The sequence below is a fragment of the Pteropus medius genome, unplaced genomic scaffold (assembly GCF_902729225.1).
Source record: "Pteropus medius unplaced genomic scaffold, Ma_sr-lr_union100, whole genome shotgun sequence".
NCBI classification, from domain to species: Eukaryota; Metazoa; Chordata; class Mammalia; order Chiroptera; family Pteropodidae; genus Pteropus; species Pteropus medius.
The window spans coordinates 13,138,776-13,164,725 of NW_024355205.1; the positions used below are offsets into that span (position 1 = coordinate 13,138,776).

General features: G+C 34.3%; 1 protein-coding gene across 3 annotated transcripts in view; it reads left to right on the forward strand.

The window, feature by feature from the left end:
- KPNA4 (karyopherin subunit alpha 4) overlaps nt 1–9,124 on the forward strand; it is a 53,564-nt gene extending 44,440 nt beyond the window's left edge. For all 3 annotated transcript variants that reach the window (XM_039857429.1, XM_039857428.1, XM_039857430.1), the window contains 4 exons: nt 1,301–1,372; nt 2,501–2,663; nt 5,107–5,201; nt 7,105–9,124. In XM_039857429.1, the coding sequence (XP_039713363.1) occupies nt 1,301–1,372; nt 2,501–2,663; nt 5,107–5,201; nt 7,105–7,203 (429 nt within the window). In that variant the 3' untranslated portion in view covers nt 7,204–9,124. The remainder of the gene's footprint in view (nt 1–1,300; nt 1,373–2,500; nt 2,664–5,106; nt 5,202–7,104) is intronic.
- The last annotated feature ends 16,826 nt before the right edge of the window (nt 9,125–25,950 follow it).

Below are 25,950 nucleotides of genomic sequence, written 5' to 3' on the forward strand. Positions count from 1 at the left end.
TATTTTTTTAAAAAATATATCCTGATCACATGTAGAGAGATCCCTTATTCTTTCTTTTTTTTTTTTTTTCACTCCCGTTACAGCTGCATAGTACTCCACTGTATGGATGTGCTATAATGTATTCAACCAATTTATTATTTTATGATATTTAAGATGTTTCTAGTGTTTTGCTGTTAAGTAGTACTTTAAAGAATAGTTTGTAAGTTTTTTCCATGTTTTTTACCAGGTTATATTTGGAATTACTAGATCTACAGATAGTCATATATGTAAATTTTGCTATATAATGCCCACCCCCCTCTATAAAGATTTTGCCAGGGAGCAGAGGGAGGTAGATAGAGGTAAAAGGGGTCAAATATTTGGTGGCAGAAGGAAATTTAACTTTAGGCAGTGAACACAACACAATATACATATGACATATTATCGAATTGTGTACTTGAAGCCTGTTTGATATTATTAAACAGTGTTGCCCTAGTAATTTTAATTTTAAAAAAGGGCTGTACCATTTTGTACTCTTACCAGCCTTACTGACAGATATTTGGATTTGATGAGTAGATATTTCACCTGCAGTTTTAATTTTCATTCCTATTTGCATACATTTTTTTCTCAGTATATCATAAGCATTTTTCCAAGTTGCTTGTCTTCTTAATATTTAATAACTGGTTATTATTTCATTCAGTAGATTTACTGTAATTAGTAAATTATTCCCCTGTTGAGAATTTGAGTTGCTTTTACTTTTTAACTATTAAGTGCTACTAAGACATTATATGATAGAAACATAATATTACTTTGTTTTAAATTATTGATAAGTTCTCAAAGGTGAGATTACTAAATCATACAAATGACTTTTTAAATGATGTTTAAATATATTTTTCAATTTGTACTTGAAAAGCAATATATGAGATAGTGTTTTATCAAAGTCTTAATTGAGGGCATTATCATTTTTAAAGCTTATATGTTTAAAAGAATATTTTAACTTGATATTTCTTTGATTAAAGTGAAATTGTACATTTTCTCATTTTTTTTTTACTAATTTTATTTTATCCCTGACTTCAATTAATCTGATATTATTGAACATTAATACATATCAATCAATTTGGTGCTAGCAGACTTTACAAAAACAAGTGCCTTTTGTTGAGGATAAATTGGGTCCAAAGACTTATCTTAATAAATAAAAATTATGTGTGCATATAGAAAGGCTAGAAGTAAACTTGAGGGGAAAAGCAGTTGAAAAATCATTTCAGAAAACATTTTTCCCATTTATCTTATATTGCAGTTTATTTCCTTTGCTTTGCTTTTACAGGGGGATTTTGGCACTCAGAAAGAAGCTGCTTGGGCCATAAGTAACTTAACAATTAGTGGAAGGAAAGATCAAGTAAGTTCAGCTTTTATTTATTTCTCAAAACTGGTAAAATAACAGTATAGGTGATTGAAGATTTAGGTTTTAGTAAAACATAATTTAAAATAATAGCAACAGACATTCTGTAATTTTTTTTCAGAAGAAAGTGTCACCTTGACTTCTTCGAGTTATATTACGTAAATGAAATACAAGTGTTCTCTTTTCAATTTGGCCTACAGGAATTTTCTAATCCATTGTAATATCGAAGCACTTGTAGTCAGGGTTGTTTTTTGTTTTTGTTTTTGTTTTTTCCTTTAACAGTATTAAGGAAAAAAACAGGACTTTTTAGGTGAATTGAGCAGAATGAAACTGGCTCACAGATTCTCCTAACAAATTAACAACAAAATTTACCAGGCCCTGTGTAGAGACTAAACTCAACAAAAAGACTTGGAGCTAGAGTGAGGAATGTGTGGTGCCTAGGGCATAAAATTTAAAGAGGCATTCACTCTTGAGTTGGGCAAATGACATTGTGTCAACTGGCAAAAGAAAATGAGTTTTAAAGGTCCCAGGTATGTTTCGCAGGTAGTTTAAAAAGATAAATTTGGAACTGATAAACAATAAACTGACAGTTGTCACAAATAACCTGTTGACTGATGGTGAGCATTGAATCCACTTAATTACAGATAAAAAGCAGACTATAAATATAATACATGAAAATAACAAAATAAAAAAATGATAGAAAAATATTATGAAAATATTACCTAACCAATTGAAGGTGGCCAGGAATATGAGGCTACTAAAGAGCTAATGGATGTACTGACATTGAAAAATTAGTTTTTTAAAATACCATCCAGCCTCTTAACTAATTTTTTAATTTCTTAATATTAAAGAGGAAAGGATCTTTGAAAGTAGTACTCCTTGTGGCAAAGAAATGTTTCCTATAAAGTTGAGTTATTCATTTTCAACTTTATTTTTTCTTCTAAGTTCAAGATAAATAAATTTCATGAAAAAGAAATGAGAGTTGGGTTAGTATAGTCTAACAGCATGTGAGAGATGAGGTCATATTTCATGCTCAAAATTTTAAAGTCAGAATTTTTCCAGTGAAATAATATGATACACAGCGTTCACTTACCTTTATTATATCATAGTGTTTTTGTTCTTCAGGTGGCCTACCTAATCCAACAAAATGTTATTCCACCTTTTTGCAACTTGCTGACTGTAAAAGATGCACAAGTTGTACAAGTGGTACTCGATGGATTAAGTAATATATTAAAAATGGCTGAAGATGAGGCAGAAACCATAGCCAATCTTATAGAAGAATGTGGAGGTAAGTTTATCATAAGCTATTATTACACATTTTAATGCTTTTTTAACTACTTTTATTTTCTGACTAATATAGCACTTCTGTATTTTTCTGTCTTAGATAATCAAGTAACAGAATAAAGTAAACACTATGTTCTATATGTACAGTTCTGCTCAGCTTCTTGCATATGTTTAGGTAACTGAATTGCTGCCATATAGAATAGGCACTGTACTCTAAGGTACTTGGAAAATGTGGTAAACAAGACACAGTTCTTCCATATAGAATAGGCGCTGTACTCTAAGGTACTTGGAAGATGTGGTAAACAAGACACAGTTCTGCCCACAAGACATGTAGTCTAGTCATGGAGATAAATATGAACTGATTTAATGTGCTAATTACCCTAATAGAAATATACAACAAAATGAAATACCTAATCCATCCTGGAAGAAGCAGGAAGTGACACCTGAGCTGGATTTTGAGAGATGAATAAGGATTAATAAAGTAAAAAGGGATGAAAGGTGTTCCAGGCAGAGATAACACCATGAGCAAAGTCTGAGGTGAGAAATAGCATTCAGCAAATTATAAGTAGTTCAGTGTTGCTGAATCACAAAGTATGGTGTAGAAACTGCCAAAAGATGAAGCTTAAGACATAGACAATAAGCAGGCTCCTGCAGTCTTATGAGCTCTGTTGCACAGCAAATACTTTATTCTATAGGGCAGTAGTTCCCAAATCTGGCTATGTACCAGAGCCACCTGGAATGTAAACAACACGTCTTATTAGCTTTCTAGAATTGACAAATACATGTAATGTGGCTGTGGGACAAAATGTAAATGTTATCAACCCAGCTAAGCATAAAAGTAAAGGTATTTCTGAGAAAAGTTGAGAAATAATGAAGGGAGAGGTAACAATAAGAGTAGGAGAACCACATCTTCAACTTACTTGGTGGAGGAGTTCAGAGGCTTGAAAATAAGTAAGAAATAAGTATTTTTAAAGTTATTAAAATGACATGGAATAACAAAAAAATAATGTGTAACTAAGTTAAGAACAGAAGATGGAGAATAGTGTTAGAGAACTAATTAGATAGTGAGTACCAGAAAAATTTTTTAAAAGTATAGTTAAAAATAGTTTACTTTTTTTATCATGTGAACATTTTAATTATGAAATTTTTATTTTTACATATTAAAATTAAAATATAGATCTTGAACGTTGCCTAACTCACTAGAGGCGAGGCCCAGAAATCTATATCTTATAAGCTTCCCAATGGATTCTGCCATAGGGTATGATATGAGAAGCCACTGCAGGATTTTATTTGGTAAGCCATTAGTATGTTTAGATGGAGCATGAAAATCAGAAGAATGGGACTCACAGGAGACAGGAGGCAGGAAACTAGTTAAAGTATATAGTGGTTGGACCACAGTAAATGAAGGCACTGATGATAGAGACAAAGGGGAGATCACAAGATTCAAGAAATGGATAGACTGAAGTTTTTGAGATTTGATTGTAGAGTATTGAGGGAAAGGGGAACTTAGGTTTTCTCTCAGATTTCAAATTGTTGTTATCACCAAGTAAGCATAGAGAAGAAAAATCATTTTGAGTAAAGGCAAATAGCAAATTGTGTTCTGGACAGTTCTAGTTTTAGGTACCTGGTAGAATTTCACATCCTGGTAGAATTATCATATAGACATTTAAATTTTATACATCTGAAGCTGTAGACGAGCAGTCCTCGGCCTACATTAGCAGCTAAATTTTTTAATCGAAGGGCCCAATAAGTAGAGTGTATAGAATGAGAAATGAGCCCAAAACAACTTATGCCATTTAAGGAATACAGGAGGAACATTCATGAAAGGGCAATTTCACTTTATTTCAGAGACCTTAAAATTATTAGTCCTAAAAAAAGCAAAGCAAGATCTAATTTGCATATCAACAGGTTAAGTTTATGTTTTTTGTGTTTTTGCCTATGATTTAATAAACTCATTAATGCTTACAGGGAAATTTTATTTTCTCCTGAAATACTGTGATCTTAATCATTTTACATTATTCTTAACATATGTCTTAACATTTGTATATATTGATCACCAGTATTTTAAATTTTTTTCATACATGCTGACTAGAAAAACTTGGCAGATACTAGAAAGAAACAATCTGCTTTTAACAAAGAGCAATTTTACATGTTATTAATCCTTATAAACATTGGTTGTATATAGTATTCTGCTGAATAGATACATGTCCTATTGCTAACTTAATCATTTATATGCATTTAAACCACTCAGGTTGTTAAATTTTTTAAGTTAAATATGCTATATCTCTGCATAAAATCTTTTTATTTTAAGATTCACCTTTTTAGTAGATTCCCCAAAATTGTAGATTTGCAGTTCAAAAATTGTATTATTTAGTTCCAAGATTATAACTTTTTTATCACTACTTTTTAAATACTACCGTTGTTTCACTTCATAAAATCTCTTGCAGGACTGGAGAAAATTGAACAACTTCAAAATCATGAAAATGAAGACATCTACAAATTGGCCTATGAGATCATTGATCAGTTCTTCTCTTCAGATGATGTATTTAATAACTTTCTAGTTTTCTTGGTCTTATGTATAAACTTAAGTCTGGATGAAATAATATAGTAAGCTAGGACATACATGTATATATTTTTGGAGGGAATAGAATTAAAATAGATATGACAGAATTGTCACTTATTTCATAAACAATTATTTTAATACTTTAGAGTCTCGGGGCATTCAGAGGAGTACTAACTCTAATGGCAAAAAAGTTAAGGATTTTTTTTGACACAGGACAGGTCAAGCTTTATTTTCAACTTGTCTTTATCGTTCTTACATTTTATATTTTTAATAGCATAACATGTTTATAAACAAAATGGTGTTACTAGTATATCCTATAATAAATCCTTTATGACAATAGTTAATATTTGACTATATCCTGTTATTTTTAGTTGGTGACCAGAAACAAATATGAAGATAGATAGATAAAATCAAAATAATAAATCATGAAGAAATATAAGTTACTATATAACATAAGGTATAGTGTACAAAAGTATCTTCAGGTTGTCAGTATATGGTAGTTGAAATTAAAACATTAACTTATTTTTAGTATTGCCTCTTTGGAAAAGTTAATTTAAAATTAAAGCAATTATTCCTCAGAAAATTTTAATCATTAAATACAGCTACCAGTAAATTTCTTAAATGATTTTCTCAACTCTTTAAAGAATAAGTCTTATACCACAAACTTTTCCACATTATCAAAAAAAAAATGGAATATCATTACGTATTTTGTTAAGCATGTATCGTTCAAACATTAACCTGACAAAATACGATTTACATGCCACATAATGACATTTCAGTCAGCAATGGACCACATATACGAACCTGGTCCTATAACATAATGATGGAGCTGAAAAATTCCTATTGCCTAGTGACAACAAAGCCATCACAACATTGTACCACAATGCATTCATTACTCAGGTGTTTGTGGTGATGCTAGTGTAAACAAACCTACAGCACCACCAGTCTTATAAAAGCAAACCACATACAATTACAGTAGTGAGTTATATCATCTAGGTTTGTTTAAGTGTACTCTTTGATGTTCACACAATGATGAAATCACCTAACAATGCATTTCTCAGAACATATCCCCGTTGTTAAGCAGCACGTGACTATACTGGAAAATTGTTGAGTCTTAGAGAAGGTCAAGTTATCTAGATTATCAAGTCCGTTAGATAATCAAGTCCTATTTAGAATATAATGCAGATAAATCAAATAAAATTTAGAAAAAGCATATTTTTTCAGGGTGGCTTTTATCACACATCTTAAAAGTTGGATTTTTGGAAGTCCTAATTTACAATTACATATATACAAGGCCTTCTGATTTCTAATACATCAACATGCAGTTCTTTGTTATTCTCTAACATTGTGAAAAGAATAATTCAGATGATACACATATTTATAGGAACTACACTGTAGGCTCATAATTTTATGATATTTCCAAAAAGAACCTGTAGAAATAAAACATATAGGATATTATTTATCCATTGTTACAGAGCTATTTTACTATTTTAAACCCAAATGTCATTTGTCTTCAATTGCTATTTTAAAATTAACCAAAGATTACAATTTAAAAGTGGTAGCATTAATTTTATTAATGTCACCAACTTTATTTGCCCAGGTACAAGGGAAATTATAGTGAGCATCCTCTCAGTTTAAGATGGAGACCCATCTCCAATTTATTATTTCTGTTTCATTTTTTTGGAAAATATCCATATTGTTTCCTCTCATTTCGGTGGCCTTAAGAAGAAGCCTTTACAAAATATTTCAGCTTTCTAAAGGGATGGTAGGACAGTGTTGGCATTCATCACCTCTCTCATACTTTTTTAGGGGAAAATAGGATATTACTATAATGCTATTTATGTATACTTCAAAACTAATCATCTTTTTTTCTCCCCCTTAGATTGATGAAGATCCTAGCCTTGTTCCAGAGGCAATACAAGGTGGAACATTTGGTTTCAATTCATCTGCCAACGTACCAACAGAAGGGTTCCAGTTTTAGAAAAATGTTGTGGAAGTTAGGTACAATGCAGCACTGAGATATATATATATATACATATATATAAAAAGGTTGATCCATCAAGCTTGGCTCATGGGATCTGCTGCTGCATTAAATCGGGAAAGAAAATGTGAAGATTTCATTTGGAATCACAGAAAAGGCCCAAATGAGGTCAAGATGGCGAGTGGGTGCGAATGAGAATGAGTGGCAAAATGTAACGAAAACTTTACATGAATGCTTATTTAGGTTGTTCAAGGTAAAAAGGGCTACAGGTCACAGATCTTCAGTGCCTGAGAAGGAACATTGATTGACTTACTCTATCAATTGAGAGTAAAATGCAGTACTGTCATCTTCAAGCCTTGTAAGCATAAAAGAGAATAAGATGCCCATATAAGTGAGCCAAGGCCTTGCTATGAAGCAGTGTGTGAATGGACAATGTTGAATGAATGTCTGGCTCAGTGATAGGGAGCCAGGTTCATCTTTCAAATCTAGGGCTCTTCACTCATGAAGCAGACTCCTAGTCCTGGAGTGACTGTGTACGAGAGTATGGTTGTGGTGCTGTATGTGAACGCATGCAAGCTTGATTCGCCTTCAGGGGGCTGATAACCTAGTAAATCATCAAAATGAGATCATAAGTGTTAATGTACACTGGACACGAAAACAAAGACCGGTTTAGCAGCAGACATTGGTTTACTCTGCAGCCTGTGTTTTCTATTACCCCTTCCCTTCTCCCATCCCCCTCCTTTTTTTTCTTTTTCTTTTAGGTTTTTTTTCTTTTTTCTTTTTTTTTTTTTTTTTTGTTTGTTTGTTTTTAGTTTTTATCTACTTTACCTAGTATGGCTTTTTAGTTGCTTCTCAAGTCAGAAAACTTTTCAGGAAGGTTTCCCTGTGCATTTGCACCAGATGAATGTTTGATGCTATGAAAAGCTTTCCATATCATCAAAACTAATTTGTGTAGATTTTTGCATGGAAAAAAATCATAAATTTCCCTCAAAATAGAATGTGTTGCAGTACACAAGTTGCCATAATAGTATAAAACAGTAAAATGTGCTTTAAAAAGCCATCCTTTTCATTTTCAGAGATAACATAAAGATCTTTGCATGAGGTAAATCTACAGCATAGTTCATTTTTAGATTTTGTTGAGTCCTGTAAAGAAGAAGAAGAGTTTCAGTTGTGGTAGAATACCGTGCTGTGTTTAAATGTTATTTGTTTTCAAACTTTGTTTTCTATGAAAATGATATGGAAACTTCTAAAATGGAATTTGGTGCATATGTACTGCTGAATAAAGACCGATGAAGAGGTTTGAATAGATGTACAAATCAAGTAATGGTTTGAACCTTTAATAATATGCCTAATCTGTTCAATTGTTTTAGAATCTTTTTATCTTAGATGTAGGCAGCCATGAACAATCTATTTTGAGCCACTTTAGGGAGAAAACTTTGTATTTTTAAAACTTGCATAAAAGTTATGCAAGTGGTTTTTATAAATTGGAATAATACCTCAGTTTTGAGGTTATGCACACTAAATTAAATGTGACATAAATTAATTTGTACAAAAAGAACTCTTTATAAGGTGGCTCATTGTAGGAAATCCTGTGCCTTCCCCTTTGAGCACAAGTGTTGCATGAACAACAGTTTGCTATAAGAAACATACCAGATTAGCCACCATTAGCATCTATATCTACTTTGTGTTTAAAAATCAACTGGTAATTCTGAAACACTGTAGAATGGATAAAAATTATTTTGTGATCATAACTCTTTGTTGAACTAGAGTATTTTTGCAGCATTCCTTGTCATCAAAAACATGGTTAAAGTTTAAAACTAGAAGCAGCAGAAAACTAGCTTGTAAAATTTATCCAAGTAGAGTGCAGGCTAGGCTGTCTTGGGGAAATAAACATTAAAACTTAAAGCAATGTTTTACATGAGGTGTGTGTGTGTGTGTGCTGTCTGGATTTTTTTATACGTATTAATGTCAAGTTAGAGTATAACTCAGTGGATTATATTAGCTTATCTCTCTTACGTTTTTGACCTAGAATCAACATAACAAGATAATTCTTAAATTCTGTAATATCAACATAGAACTAATATTCTAACCCACTGAATTTGTTCAGGTGACACCATCCGTGCTTCTGCTTTCTCCCAGTCCAAACCAAGGTTTTGATCTCTCTTCATTCTTCCACCAAAATGGACTAATATAGACAACTCGAGCTATATTTTGAGTATATACTGTAACTTCAACATATGGCTCCAAATACAGATTGCATACAAAGCATGGGTTTTATAGAAGGCTTAAGTTACCACACGGTGAACATGACAATACTTTGCATAATTTGTTTCTTAGTAAACAAAAATTTGGTTCAGAGTAAGCTAATGAAGTAGTAGGCCAAATGATTTTAAAGAATAATTACCCTTACATACATACTAATTCTTGATATTAAGGTCTGAGTACAAGGGCTACCTGATGGTCTAAATAATTTCCTTTCTACCCCTGGTCTCATAAAGGACATTTGATAGTCTAATAGAATTCTAAAAAGGACTTTTCTGTGTATGAAATTTTTAACATAGAGCATTATATGTGATGAGGGAAAAAATGGAATAATAAGCCTTCAGTAAGTTTAATGTTCATGGCTTCTCATATCTTGAACTGCCTTTTTGGAGCACTGAGTCCTCAAGTGCTATAAAAATAAGATTGTTATATTACAGGTGTATGACTAGCTCTAGTCTAAAATATATGTTTAAGATTTTTTTTTCCTTTCTATTGTGTATCATGGTAGATTTAGTACTTTCTTCATTACTCTGAACCAAACCCAGAGTATTCCTATAATTGAAGCTATTGATTAATCATTAAAAATATATCTGGAAGATTTTTTAACATTTAGTTTAGCCTTACCTCAGCGACTACAATTTATAGATTTTTGTGTTTCTTTGTAAAATGACTGAGTTTATTGTAACATTACTGTACGTTTGTGGAGCACCCTATGTGGATTCTCCATTGCCTCAGTTCCCTCAAGAAAAAAGAAATTTAGATAAGCTTTGGCTTTAAAGAGAAGTGATGTATCTTCTGTTGCTCTACAACAAATTACCACAAACTTACAGCTTAAAACAACATATTTATTATTTTACAATTTTGTGTGTCAAGAGTCTGGGTACAACTTAACTAGGTCCCTGTGGCTCAGGATCTCAACAAGGCTGCAGTCAGGGTTTCTGCCAGAGCTCACCTGAGCTGGGGTCCTCTTCCGTGCTCCTGTGGCAGAATCTATTTCCTTGTGGCTGTAGAATTCATGGCAGTTTGCTTCTTCAGTTTGCTGGAGAATCTCTGATCTCAGAGAAGTCTGTAAACCCTCTTCTAAAGGGCTTGCTTGATTAAGTCAGGCTCCCCAAGAGTAATCTCCCTATTGATTAAGTCAAAGCCAAACTGATTAGTACCTTAATTACACCTGCACAATCCCTTCCCCTCTGCCCTATGCTGGAACCTAATCGCAAGGTGATATCTATTGTATTTGTAGATCCTGCCCACACTTGAGGGAAGGGGTTTGTATATGTACATCAGGGAATCTTGGGAGTCTTAGAGTTCCGCCTATCACAAGGGAATATCAGTATTTAGACCTGGAACAATTTACAAAGTGATCACTTAATATATTTCAAGTTTATTTTTGGATCAAGGCCATTACCTATGAGAATCTAATGAAAACTCTGGACCAGCTTCTCCCCTTAGGGGATCTACAGGAGTCTGTGAATTTCAGGCATGAATGAATGATCTGTACAAATCCCTTCATATAAAATTGTCCAGAGGTAACTTGTCTGAGATCACATAGCTACTAAGGGCCAGATAAGACCCAGATCGCAGCTTCCATACCATTGGAACCTGTGCTTCCAGTTGCTGTTCTAAAACAACTCATTTAAATTTGTGAACCAATGCAAAAAGTGTTTACACAACTTATCTGTATTTTGAGGAATGGCTAACAAACGCCTAAGAGTTTTGATATTACAGGCATACCTCATTGCAGGGTTCAGTTCTAGACCACTGCAATAAAACATCACAATATAGTGAGTCACTAATTTCTTGGTTTCTCACTGCATGTGAAAGTTATGTTTTATACTATAAGTAGTATACAGTAGTCTTATGTCTAAAAATGTACCTATCTTAATTTAAAAATATTTTGCTAGGAAATGCTAACCATCCTCTGAGCCTTCAGCAAGTCATAATCTGGCGGAGGGTCTTACCTTCAATATGTAAAAAACAACATCTGCAATGTGCAATAAAGCAGAATGCAATAAGATGAGGTATGCCTGTATTTGATGTCTTTGAGTTTTTGAAATTGAATCATCAATCAGAATGTGAACAATGAACAGGCCAATATAACTTGAATCAAAAGCAGTTACTGTTAACTTCTGAGGTTTGGCGGATTTACCTCATTAAGTATAAAAGCTTAAGTAGAATCCATTGTTTACTATCTGATAAGTTTTTGTACCATTTTTACTTCTTGATTATTTTACTCATTGGCAAATTCATTAGATTTCACCTAATATGAGTAGGAGCGAAAATTTTGCCCAGGCATATGTTCCAATAGTCCCAAACACTGTATTAGCAAATCCATGCCTAACTTGACATTTTGAGCTTTAAATGTCAAGGAGAAAATTTTCTTTTCAATAACTAACCACAATAAAGTCTATATGCTTTTTAAAAATGCAATAAAAGTAATAAAAGTTGTGCATAGATGCCTTTAAATAAAACCAGGCGCACATTGATAGTCTTACTGTAATCTGAATTATCTAAAGGCAGATGAAAATTGTAAAGCCTGTATTCCAGTGTGATCAGAAGCATATTTCCCTGACACTTAACAGTTCTATTAATTTTGATTTTTTTTTTAAATTCAGGCCCTTTAGATGACAAATTTGGTTCAGGATGTCCATTTCAAGCTGTACTGTTTATAAAATTGACAACTGTTAATTTGCATACAGAGCAGCTGAGTGTGAAGAAAAGTAAATACTGCCCTACAGATTCTGGCCTACCTCTCACCAGAGGACTGCACTACTTACTCCCTTATCACTTATGTTTTTGCTCCAATTCCTACCTTTTCTCCACAAATTTGTATCTTTTGTGCTCTACATACACTTCTTGCCCCAGATTACTTAGCTTTTCCAGACTATCAGTTCTTCTGTTTTATTCTTTGTGAAGAAAATTTTTATAACCTTTTCCACTTATTTTTTTTTGTTTTTCTTCAAGCGTGAATCCTACTTTCCCGATCCTATTTTACCTCTGATTTGTATAGCTAGATATTCCTTATTACTAACTTTACCCAAGATTTCATCTATTTTTATTCAAAGAACTGTTTAAAATATCTAATAATCTGCTTAAATCTATATGCTTTTTTTGGTATTGTCAATCTCCAGTTACCTCCCTTGCAGATGATTCAGCGTCCTGTCCCCTCCATTCCTCTGATTTTTTAACCTTATGAGTCACCTTTCCCCCATCCTTTGTACATAGTCACCTTTTTACTCTTTTGAGGTACTATCAATGCTAATATCCAACTCTCGGACTTGGCGTAGGAGAATATTTCTCTTTTAAAAAAATACCTCCATATTTTGGCTCATATTTAGGGGACTGAGCACAAGTCAGCATAACCTTATTCTTTCCTTCATGGTACTGTGCTGCTCTTGTTTCTCAGGGATGTTCCCCTATTCAACTCATTAGTGTAAGACTTAACCTATTATGAGTATTTTCTACCTCTAACCATTTCCCTTTGTACTTACCAATATGCTCCCTCCATAAAGTTACATTCTGCTTCAAGTCTAGTAGTTCCCAGTGCAGTCTTCAAGGTGCCCCGTCTATGTAACTACATAATTGATGCAGAGAAACTGGGTTTTACCTCTTATTTTTTCCTTTGAACTCACTTAGGGTGGTTATATGACAGCTGTTAAGGTGCCTAAAATAGTAACTTTGTTCCAGACTAAGTCAACTGGTGATTAGAGGTGCTAAAGAGTACTGAAAAGTTTTTGTTTCCCTGTTATCTCTATCCCCATATTCCTCATTTTGCAATTTTCTCTGACTGTAGAGAAAGGAAAGGTAGAGGCAGCAGATAGAAAGTTGTCTTTTTTGCATCTTGGTTTTCCCAGTTCTTTTCTAAGTCCCTTGAGTATTCCAGATCTATCTCCTTCAGGAATCTGAATATATCCAGTGGTGTCTACTACCCTGCCATCCCCATTAACATTCATTCTGCAGTATGTGTTTTATGGGAAAATTGCCTGTAGAGTCTGTTCAGTCATTGCTCTATCACATCTGCATTTCTCCAACTTTTTGCTAGATTGTAAGCTCCTTAAGGGCAAGGTCAGCATATAAGCAAAGCTCTGTAAACCCCACGAAGGTGCCATGAGTTCTGTGGGCACTCAATAAAGGTTTGCAATAACAATGATGCAACTTCTCAGATGAACTGGTTGTAGTGACTACTTCTAAAAAGTCTTCAATTTGGAACTTTTTAACTTGGCTCATTGCCTCTGTGGTTTAGAATGTTTTCTATAGGAAGGGAAGACACTTTATCCCTTGCCAGATGAATGTTCATTTATTAACTTTTCTTCTCATTATACCCCATGTCAGATCTGGATATCTGACACCCATAAGATATTGGAATTGGCCTTCATGTTTTTCAAGTACCAATTTTGTATTCAGTGAAGCAGCAGTAATATAATACTGTTGATGCAATTAGTTTTTGAAATGTTATTTATTGAAATAAGTACATCACAATAGCAGATATTTTTATTAAAAAAATATCTAAAACTTAAAGGTAAGCGGTTGCTGTTTTAGTCTATAGTATGAAATTATTAGAGTACTTTATGATGTTGTGGTCAGTGTTCATTGGTTAAAATAATTACATAATTACATAAGCTTTCTTGTGCCTAAATGGTAATTATACAAATTTTTAGTTGCTAGAAATAATTAGGAGCAGCACAAGGAACTCCCAGTTTTATCTAGTACCAATGTAAATACTTATGATAATCACCAGGGTGTTACCCCTTCTTTTGCTGCTGTTGCAGAGGCATTGGGTACAAATTCATACAGTGGTCCCTTTGATAAATTATCGGGCTTCAAATCCTAGCTCTGCTACTTAACTCCTGTGGGACCTTGTAAAGTTATTTTAGCTCTGTGCTTGTTTCTTCATCTGGAAAATGGAAAATAGTCTACCTCAGTGGGTTATTTTATGGCTGAAATGAGTTAATTTATGTAAAGCACTTAGACTAATCCTAAGTAAATAATAAGCACTCACAACAGCCAAGGGAAATTCCCTTTAACTTCTGCAAATAAAGACAGAAGCTTCATTTAGTTTACATTTGACAAATATCTGAGACCCCACATTGGGTAAGACATTAAATCTGGATCTAAGGATACAAAGGCAATTAAAATGTAGCACTTGCTCTGCATTTAGTTTACTGGGAGAGACATGGTCATAAATGGATTAATAAGAAGCAATAAGTACGATAAATGCACGTGATACCTTTGGTAGAACACACTGTTGGGAATGCATCAGAGCTTTCGGAGCACACAAAAATTTACTTACTATCTCTAAATTCATTTTCTCCAACTTCAAACTTTCTTCAACTATTCAGACTTCAATTTATTTTCAAGCCCCCAACTCCCTGCTGCCCCCTAATTCTTAGTAGATTCCAGTTCTAATGGGGGGAAGTGGCCAAAAAAAAAAAAAACAACCTATATGAGAGGAATTTAGCTCAATCCCAACTTAGAAACCCATTTATATGTTACCCACTTCTTCCTCATAGCTAAGGCAGTCCCATTGTCTTGAGTCCTATCTCTTTCAGGAATCTCACACTATGAATTATGGCTTTTTTCTCCTTTATATTCAACTATTCCTCTTCAATGTGATCCTTCTCACTAATATTTAAACATGCTCAAGTATTTCTCATCTTAAAAAGTGCAACACACCTTTTGGCTACTGCCCCATCCTCCTTACAATCACAGCCAAAATTCTTGAAAGAAGTGTAGTCTCCAATGGCTCAAGTCTCATCCACTTCTCAAACTATTATAATATCATTGTCCCCATCTCTCCATAAAGCCCTTGAAAAATCAATGTCTAGATGTCACTAAATGGACAATTTTTGTTATTATCTTGACTCTCAGAAACGTTAAACACTTGACCACTCCCTTCTAGATTTTCAGAGCATCACATTGTTTTTCCTCTTTTCCATCTCCTGCCCGCCCAGCACCCACACCACCACCACCACCACCACCACCACCACCACCACCCCCCAGCATTTTATCTCCCTTCTAGCACATCATTCTTTCTGGTCATTAAATGTTTAAGGGATTTAGTTCTCAGCCCAAGGTTCTCTTCTCACACAACTCTCTATGCAAAGATAACAATGACACACTTCAGTGATCATCTATGCCATGCCACTGATCCCCAATTTAGTATCAGCTTTCTCCAAAATCTCCATACTGTCTTCTTGCAATTTCCACATAAATGTCTGAAAGGCAACCACAATTTGACTTGTCCAAGACTAAGACTATGATCTTCCTCTCATCCCCAAACATGTCCTCTTGATTGTTCTGTATCTCAGTGAATGTCGGCTCCCCTCACTCTAAAGTTCTTCAAAATGGTTCTTACATCTTTTCCCTTATTTCCATTTCTACTCCTTAGTCCAACCATCATCTCTTGAACCATTGCAAAAGTGTACTAAAAGGGTCTCCCTCAAACATCCTGGCAACCTTCCAATCTGATTTCAGCATTAAAAATCAAATCTGAGTGTGCCAACATTGTTACTTAGAACACTGTATATCTTCTTGTTGCTCTTAGAATAAAAATTAACATCTTTTTGTTCTCTTCATTAAGTTATTGGAAATTTCAAGCTTATGCAAAATTAGAATAAAATAATCTTCATGTACTAATCACCCATTTTCAACATCAGTACATGGTCAGTCTGGTTTCTTCTCTGGCCCACCCACCTTTCCCATTTCCCTTGGATTATTTGAAAGCAAATCCTAGAGGTTTCATAATGTATCTCTAGAAAATTGACTTTTTAAAAGCATAACCACAGTACTATTATCACCTCTTTAAAAAATTAATCATTCCTTAATAGCAAGTGTCTAGTTTGTATTCAAATGTCCTTGATTTAAGCCAAAATCATTAATATGGCCATGCCTTTGATTTTCTGGCCCATGCCTATTTCTCTAGCTATTTTTCATTCACACACACTCCACTCTTCTCTGTGATTCAACTGCACTGGCTTTTCAGCAGCTCCTCTCATGAAGCCTTTGACTTTGTTCTCTCTGCTACAATCTCCTTTTTCCCTTTTTTTATTCATTCCTCAGCTTAAGCATAACTCTTTAAGGGAAGCCTGCACTTAACTGCTTAAGTCAAATTCTTTTACTGAAAGCTCTCATAGAATTCCATTCTTTAGAGCACGAAGCTCACAATTAAGATTCATGTATCACTAGACTATAGCAAGAACTATGTAGCACATTGCCTGGAACATAGAACACAAATATTCCTTAGATGAAATAAATGGATTGATGGGAGCAAAGAGGAGAGATACTTAATCTGGTCCTGGGGGAGGGGAGTTGTCAGGGAAGGCTTCTTGGAGGAAGTAGGACCTCCTGACTGACTCAGAACTTAGCCAAATGAATGAGAGACAAGAACCTCCTCTATGAGCAATGTCAAGGACAGGAAGGAAAAAGAACGGATTCATTTTTAATCTAAAAGTTTATATCAGAGAGTGGTGAGATGAGACCAGAACAAGCAATACATAATATGTTTTACTTGGGAGGAGAGACTTAGGGATTTTAAGTGGGAAAGTGTCATTGTCAAATTTGGACTTTTAAATGAGTCACTCTCAACTTTGTTGAATATGGATTTCAGGGAGACAAGAATAGAGGCAGGAAGATTAGTTAGAAAACTTTTAGAGCAATTGGGCATGGGAAAGGGAGTCCTGAATAGGACAGTACATAGTAGATATAAAGAAGAGGGAATGGCCTAAAAAATACTTAGAGGTGTATATCTATTATCAATTGTCTTTCAGCAACAAATGCACCTTTGTCCTACTTTGTGATACTGGAGCTGGGCAGTGTAAATATTTTTCCATTACCAGCTGGCACGATCTTAGGCTTTTTTCAATAGAGAGCATTAGAGTAACTCGAGACTACTGTGGCAAGAAGACACTTCTGGATGCCAGTCTTCCATTTTTATTATTCACCACTAGAGCCCAGTGATCCTTGGGAGCAGCTTCTGTGTCATCAGACCATGCCACACAGCCACTGCTGGACAGCAGCTCCAACAGGCCACTTCCACAGCATCTGTGTATCATATAGTAGACCTAAGGAAAATATATTTGCAGTAGAAATTTATCCAAACAATAAATTTAAAAGAAATGTGTCAAAGTGCAGAAAGCTTTGAATGCTACTACAGGAAATCAGTGTAATCTCCAAATACATAAACTCTCAAAAATAAGAAAACAACCCACTTTAAAATGAGCTAAAATTTGCACAGACACTTCATGAAAGATGATATAGCAAGTAAATATATGCAAAGATGTTCAACATCACTAAACAAGAGAAATGTAAATAAAACTACAAGACTATACTACACACCGATATTAGAATGGCTTAAAAAAAAAAAAAAAAAAACCTGACACCACCAAATGCTGACGATACAAAGCAATTGAAAGTCACATTCCTGGTGAGATGGTCATCATTTTGGAAAACACTTCGGCAGTTTCTCATGAAGTCAAACACACTTTACCCTACAATGAGCAATTTCACTCCTAGGTATTTACTCAAATGAAATGAAAACTTCATTCACAGAAAAACCTGCATGTGAATGTTTACAACTGCATTATTCATAATTGCCCAATAGTGGAAACAACCCCAAAGTTTCTTCACCTGGGGAGTGGATAAGCTAGTACAACCATACAATGGATTATTAGTCATCAATAAAAAGAAACTGATATAACCACGTGAATAAACTTCAAATGCACTATGCCTGTTGAAAGCCAGATTAAAATGCTTTATACTAGCTGATTCCAGGTATGACAATTTGGAATAGGCAAAACCATAAAGATAAAACACTGGCCAGTGGTTACCTATGACTAGGATGGGGAGAGTGACTATAAAGGGGCACAAAAGAAATTCCAAGAGTGATGGAGAAGTGCTATATCTTGATCATAATCCAATACTACTAGCATCCTTACAAAAAGAATATGTACCCAGACATGCACACCATGTGAAAATGAAGACAGCGATAAGCTTCTTCAAGCCAAGGAATGCCAAAGATTGCCAGCAACTCATCAGAAGCTAGCGGAGAAGCATGAAGCAGATACTTTCTCCTAGACCTCAGAAGGAACCAACCCTGTTGACATCTTGATCTCAGACTTCTAGCTTCCAGAACTGTGAGACAACAAAGTTCTGTTGTTTAAGCTACCCACTCAGTGGTACTTTGTTACAGCAAACTAATACGGGCTCTTAAACATATGAAAATGTACTCAGCCTCCCCCATAATAAGTGAAATTAAAATTAATACTGCATGAAACAATTTGTTGTCTAGACTGTTAAAGATCAGGAGGGTCAAAATAACACATCATGTGTCATCTTCAGAGTAGGCAACAGTATGCTCATGTCTTGCTGTTTGGAGTACAAACTAGTACAAACTCAGTGGAAGGAAATTTGACCAAATCTCTCAAAATTATAAATACAGGCACTCTTCCCAAAATATGAGAAATGGCATACAAATAAATTTATTTATTTTAACATCACTTGAAAAATCAAAAGATTATAATTAACCATCAAAAAAGGGCTGATTAAATAATTAACATTGACATAGTGGGATATTTTACACCTACTAATCAAATTAAGGGAGACTATTTGTGTATGGAGTTAGAGAAATATCTAAAATATTAAAAGACTGGAAAAAGCTAAATACATAACTGTATAACATTCTTATTATTTGTGTTAAAATATATATACACATACACATTTGCTTAAATATGCTTAAAATATTTCTGGAAGAATATACACAAGAAACTAAACATTGTATTCTCTATGGAGAGGAGCTGGATTTCTGAAGGACAGAGTTGAAGAGACTTTTAATCACAATGTTTTAAAAAATTTTTTGAGTTTTGAACCACGTGAATTATATAAATAAATATATAATTTCTACACAAAGTTTCTTTTTTCTGCCACAAGGTGGCAGTGTTAAAGAGTTCATGGAAGAATGCAGTATTTTGAAATTGGACTCGGCAGAAATTTTAATTTGACCTGTAATAGTCAAAGATACAGCTGGGGATTGAAAATATGTAAAATGTAATTTCATAAAAGATAGCATATTTTGGGACCCATGTAAATATTTTTCTTTATTTTCCAATTTTATAATTACAGTCTTTGTTTCCTTTTTGTTTTAATCTATGCGCTACAGGCCCATGGTAATGCAAAACAAAACAAAACAAAACAAAACAGATAGTAAAAAAGGACTTTTAATAAAAAGTCACAGTCTTCCTCTCCATATCATTTTTATTACCCAGAGGCAGCTACCTTGTTTTATAATTGGGGTTACAGCCAAAACTTTAAATAGTATGCATCATATGTCTTTAGTCTTTATTTTACCAACTTTAGATAACATATACTATCTGTAATACGAAAGACAAAGACTTAGCTCACTAATATCTTCCACTTCCATTCTTCTCCTCTTCCCAATTTTTGATGAATTATTTTTTAGTTCTTCTATCGGTTACCTTTACACTTTCATTTAAACCTCCATTTCTTATTTTGCCAGTTTTCAACATCGTCTCTTAACCCCATGATATGTAAGATAAGGGTATTATCACTTCTGTTCTTCTCACCTCTCTGTCTCTCTTCTACTTCCCCACTTTTGTTAGTTTTACTTTAAAAAAAAAATGATCGAGACAATTTACATACCATAAAGTTCACCCATTTAAAGTGTACAATTTAAAGATTTTAGTATATTTACAGTTATGCAACTATCATCATAATCTAACTTTAGAACATGTTTATTACCCCCAAAAGAAACCTCATACTCATTATCAGTCATTCCCCATGTTCCCACAACTCCCCTGGCCTTACACAACCAATAATGTACTTTCTGTTTTTATAAATTTATCTATTCAAGACAATTTATACAAATGGAACCATACGATATGTGATCTTTTGGGACCAGCTTCTTTCACTTATCATGTTTTTGAGGTTTATCCATGTTTTGGCATGTATTAGTAATTCCTTTTCATTGTTGAATAATATCTCATTGTATGACATACCACATTTTGTTTCTCCATCTCAGTTGATACACGTTTTGGTTGTTTCCACTTTTTTTGCTATTACAAATAATGTTGCAATAAACTGTTAGATTTTTCCTTTTATTCTGTAACTATAATTGTCTTATATATCTTGATCATGATTTAATTTTAAAAGTTGAAAATAAAGAACAGGATTACCTTGTTGTGTACATATTGCTCACTACAGAGCCAAGTGGTATGCTAGGGATTATATTTGCTTCCACAAAACTAATATCACAACCTCCTTTTTCCCCCTGATGTATTTCTTCCAGAGCTTTTCACTTTCCACTCCAGTGTGGGCTCATTACAATAGGTAATCCAGGGATTGACGATTTCTTCATGGATCTAATGTCTTTCTCTTTCTTGTTTATTCCTTTTGCTTTATGGACATTTATCCTTAAGTCACTTTCTCAGAAATGATTCATGGAGATAAATTTATGAAATCTTTGTCCATAAATAACTTTATTTTACCTTTACATTAATTTGGCAAGGTATAGAATTCTACATCTAAATCTAGAATTCTCAGAGTCTTGAAGAAATTATTTTATTGTCTCCTGATACCCAATATTACTGATGGTAATTCTCACAACAATTGGTTTCTCATTCCCTTTTTGTTGGTCTGTTTATCCCCCTTTCCTTCTGAATCTTGTAATGATATCTTTATACCTAGTGTTCTGAAACTTCATGATGACCTATCTAACGTGGTCTTGCTTTATTTATATTTGGCAGATCTTAAAAATGTTTTGTAATTTTAAAAAATATTTCTTCTCCATTTCGTCTGTTCTCTTTCTAGAACATAGATGATGAAGCTTGAATGCTACCTTTTTTACTTAATATTCTGGGAGTTTTTTTCACTCTATCTACCAGTCTTTCTATTAATTTCTTTTTTCACTTCATCGATCATTTCTTCTTTTCATACTCGGGAGATTCATTTGTATTCCTGAATGTTCCTTCACTGCATTCTATCCTTGTTTTATGAGTCACTGGTATCATAAATCTTGCTAAATATTAATTAGAAGGTTATTTCCCCAAATTATATTTGTTTTTTCTGTGATCGGGTAAGTTTTGCTTATCTTAATGCTTAACTTTCTGGCCAGTGGTCTTTATATATGCAGTGAACCTTGGTTTTCTGTTCATCTTTAAGAACAAAGGACCAGGTTGACTATTCCAGGTAGCTAGTGCAAGTTTCCTCTGCACTGTACTCTTTTTTCCCCTAGAGGGCTCTTAAACCAACAAGATAGAATCAAGCATGCTTTCTGCAGCTTTTGTTCACTGAAAACTTTGCTTTAAAGTGTTTAGACAGTACGCTGATTGGACAGGCCGAGAGCCTCAACATTTCAGAATAAGGAAGGAGGAAGCTTAGTTCTCCCTGAGCAGATTTTCTTTGGATAAGAGCCCTCTTGTTTTTCTGTTCATATTTTTGCTCTCAAGAGAAATGTCATCATTTTACATGCACATGAGGGTAGAGAGGTGAGTTTATAAAGGGCCAAATGTTAACCTTAAATTTATGCTTTTTTTAGACCCCATTCTCATCTACCAGCCAACTCTTGGCATAGAGCTTGTCCAGCTGTCCACAATTAAGACCACTCTCATCTCCATCTCAGTCTCTTCAGACTCATATTATGGGTTTCCTCTGTAATGATCAACTTGCTCCTATTTCTCATCTTCTTGAAATAATTTGACACCTCTCTTCTAAAGACTCACCCCTTCATCTATTCTCCTTACTGTTAAATGTTTATTTCTTTTTGCTCTTTTACACAGCCATCATCATTTCAACATGAGAATACAGAAAACACACATATTCAATCATTGTATTGAACTGAATCCTCTGGCGATAACTCCTACTTCTGCTTCCCCACCCCCAGATCTTGTGTGTGTGTGTGTGTGCATGTGTGTGTGTTTATAACAATAGTTTATATATATTCATCATATAACATTTAGAAACATGAGAAAATAAAAAATGTCTATAATCCATCAAACAATTATTGTTACCATTATGATGTATTTATTTTTTATATTTCCAGTATGCATATTGTATATTTTAAAAACAAACTTATTTTATATCCTGCTCTTTTCACCTATTTCATGAATAATTTCTCAAGTCAAAAATGATCTTTTATGACATGATTGTTTTAATGGCCACATAGTATTTTATTATATGGATAGATCACAATTTACTTCCTAATTCTCCTGTTGGTCATTTTGCTTAGTCCCAGTTTCTTTTTGTTGTTGTTGTTTCTTTATTTGTTGTTATAGAACATATCTACTATCCCTGGCCTTTTTTTGTGTGCTTGCTATACCAGTCTCAACTGCAATTCAGAAATGTACTGTTTGATTTAAGCAGTGAGGGATTCATTGAAAGGAAAGCAGATAGGCCACAAAATCACAATAAATCATGTGAAACTTATGACATATTAACTTGTGTGTATACAAGTTTGGGTAAGGGCGTCTAATTTTTTTTCATTGAAAGGAGGGACACATCTACTGTCATCTTCTTGAGCACTGTGATAGGTCCAGCTTCACTACCTGCGTGGAGCTCACTTGGTAGCATTTCTCCTAGATGTTTAGTTCTCATTTCCTATCAGCCCTCTACCCCTTCTCCATTCTTTCTGGTCAGGCTTGGGAAAAAGTACACATTTGAGTCAATGTTACTTATGTTTAAATATTTAAATGTTACAGTTCAACTAAACAATGTTTAAAGAAGATACTATCTATCTTCCTCCCTTGACCTTCATAATAACCTGAAAGCCTGAGTTCTAATTTAGAATTCTTGTTCTGCACCAGAATGTGGTGGTACAGGAAGAGCCTGAGTACTTGCAGATGCTAAGACTCTTTGGTTCCCTCCTTAGGCCTTAGTATAGTGAACAAAGGCATCTGCGTTCGGCTGCAGGCCTGGGTTTGAATCCTACCTCTGCCTTGTTTGCTAGATGAGAACAACTACCTAATCAGACTAAGTTCATCTGAGAAATATGCATATATTCTGTCTCCTGGTAGGATTAAATGAGGTAAAAAAAAATATGCAAAGTGCCAAACATCCTTTCTGGAACATAAAAGAGGCAGAGGAAGCAGCAGCAGAAAAGGGATGGAGTCTGGCGGGGGAACAAGAAAGAGGAAGGGGAGGAAATAAAAAAAAGAGCATAGCAAAAGTGGCTGCCAAGAATGACCATGGTTAATCATGTCACAAACTCCCTCCTAGCGAGTTCTGTCTTCTTTACGTCTGTTAAACTTATTACTGTTAAACTTATCTTCTATACTTGTCATTTTGATTTCCCTTCCTAAAACCTTCTACCTTTTTGGGGACAGTGCAGGCCTTAAGGTTTTTAGGAAATTAGGCAGCAAAGAATTATTGAGCTTAAAATTTTTTGTGTATAGGGTTGCTGAAAAATAAAGTATTTCTATTTAGTTTAACTTTTTTTTTTTTTAGCATCTTAAAACAACATATATTTATTATCTCACAGTTTCTGTGGGTCAAGAGTCCAGACATGATTTAGCCGGGTCCTTTGCTTCAGGGTCTCACCAGGCTGCAACTGAGGCTTTGGCTGGACTATGTTCTTTTTTTGAGGTTTGACTGGGGAAGTGTCTACTTTGAGGCTCATTCAGGTTGTTGGCAGACTTTAGTTTCTTGAAGCTGTAGGCCCTGCCTTAAGCAGCCTGCAGACCCTTGCCATGTAGGTTCCCTCACAAACAGTTCATAACATGGGTACTTGCTGCTTCTAAGCCAGCAGGATGACTGCTAGCAAGATGGAGTCTTATAAACATAATCACAGGAGTGCCATCCCATCACCTTTGCCATAATCTATAGGTTGGAAGCAAGTCATAGGTCCTATCCACACTCAGATGAGAGGATCACACAAGGGGGTGAACACCAGAGAGTGGGGATCATGGGTCACACGAGGGCTCAGCTTTTGAAATTGTTTTCACAGATAATTTCCTTCATCCCTTATAGATTCTTTAAGAATCTGTTGTGGAATTGTGGGTTAAGAATCATGGTTTGCCTTCAACTTTTTATGAAATGAGATGGGATGTCAATAAATATAAAAAGAACCAAAATAATTTACTTTTCATGAGCTGAGACACCTAAGACTATTATTCAAGAGGTTGTGTACTTGGAGTAATTTCTCAGTCACTTTCATGCTTTTTATCCCTGGCTTCTGTTGCTCAACAGCACACATTTCTGAGGCAACAATTCAGAAGTACTACAGCTATTAAAAAAAAAAAAAAAACTCTATGTAATAAGCAACAAGTAGATATCAAACTCCTGGCCTTGGTTTTTAGCACCAGCTAAGATTTGGTTTATCTAAAATTAAATCAACAACTATTCACTACTAAAATTAAAATCCATTTTTAAACATTTATCTGGTTTCCATCTTATTCAGTACTCCCAAATAGTGTATAGACAATAGCGATAGGATTATTCATTTGATTTTTTTCCTGCAAATTGAACTACACATAGCGACTCTCTAATTAACTGCAGACTTGATTTCATGAGGAATCTAATCACTGCATATAATTAAAGCATGTTTTCTGTGATGGAATATAAAGAATAAAATGTCATCTGTTAAATAAGTCAGTGTGATACCATTAAGTGACTAGAGTGATGACTAGTTGATTGTTTAGTTTTTCTAAATGTAATTCATATATAATTTGTAATAATTGTTATTCTTTCATAGCAGACCTAGAATGGTGAGAAAAGAGTGTGATTTAAGGGTGTTTTGAGGTAGATAGATCTATCTACTCTTTCCACTCTGTATTTGGCCTAAAAGTTTAGTTTTTAATCCTAAATAATAAATGATAGCTTATGAGACACTAAACAACTTTTAGTACTTGCCTTTGAAATAAAGTTAATTTTTGAAAGAAAAAAAGAAAACTAAAGATGATTCCACTTAAAATAAAATTCTTCTGTTCATTGAAAACACATCTAATTTAAATGGCTCTAGGGTGAAAAAAAATCTTTCCAAGGGTATTCTAAGGCCATAGAGATTAGAAGAAGTGCAAGGAGTGCCTGAGCTCTTTGTATAAAAATAGAGATTCCCTCTCTCAAGGTAGAGTCAAATATAGTGGTTGAGATATTGCTCTAGCTTGAGTCAGCAAGGTCCTTTCTATAAAAGTGAGACTTCTGTTGCACCCTAAAGGAGAAGGATGGATTGTGCCAAAGATAAATGAAGGAGGCTGTTCATAGATAAAGAAGATTCTGGGCAGTGCGTGGAACTGGAAAAGAGATTCATTATCGTTTAACCATCCTGGAGATGAGAATGGTGACTTTGGGCTGCATGTGCAGTGATGACCACAGATCACGAATCAGAGTTATAAAAGACCTCTGTATGAAAACAAATGGCTACACACTTTCTCATGGAGGAGGTGCCTGCCCCGGGCCCATGTAAGGCGGTTTCTGGAAAGTAGTCAGGCTGTTCTACACTTAGCAACCTGCTCTGAGAATCGCTCTCCCTCTTCAGTTGTTTTT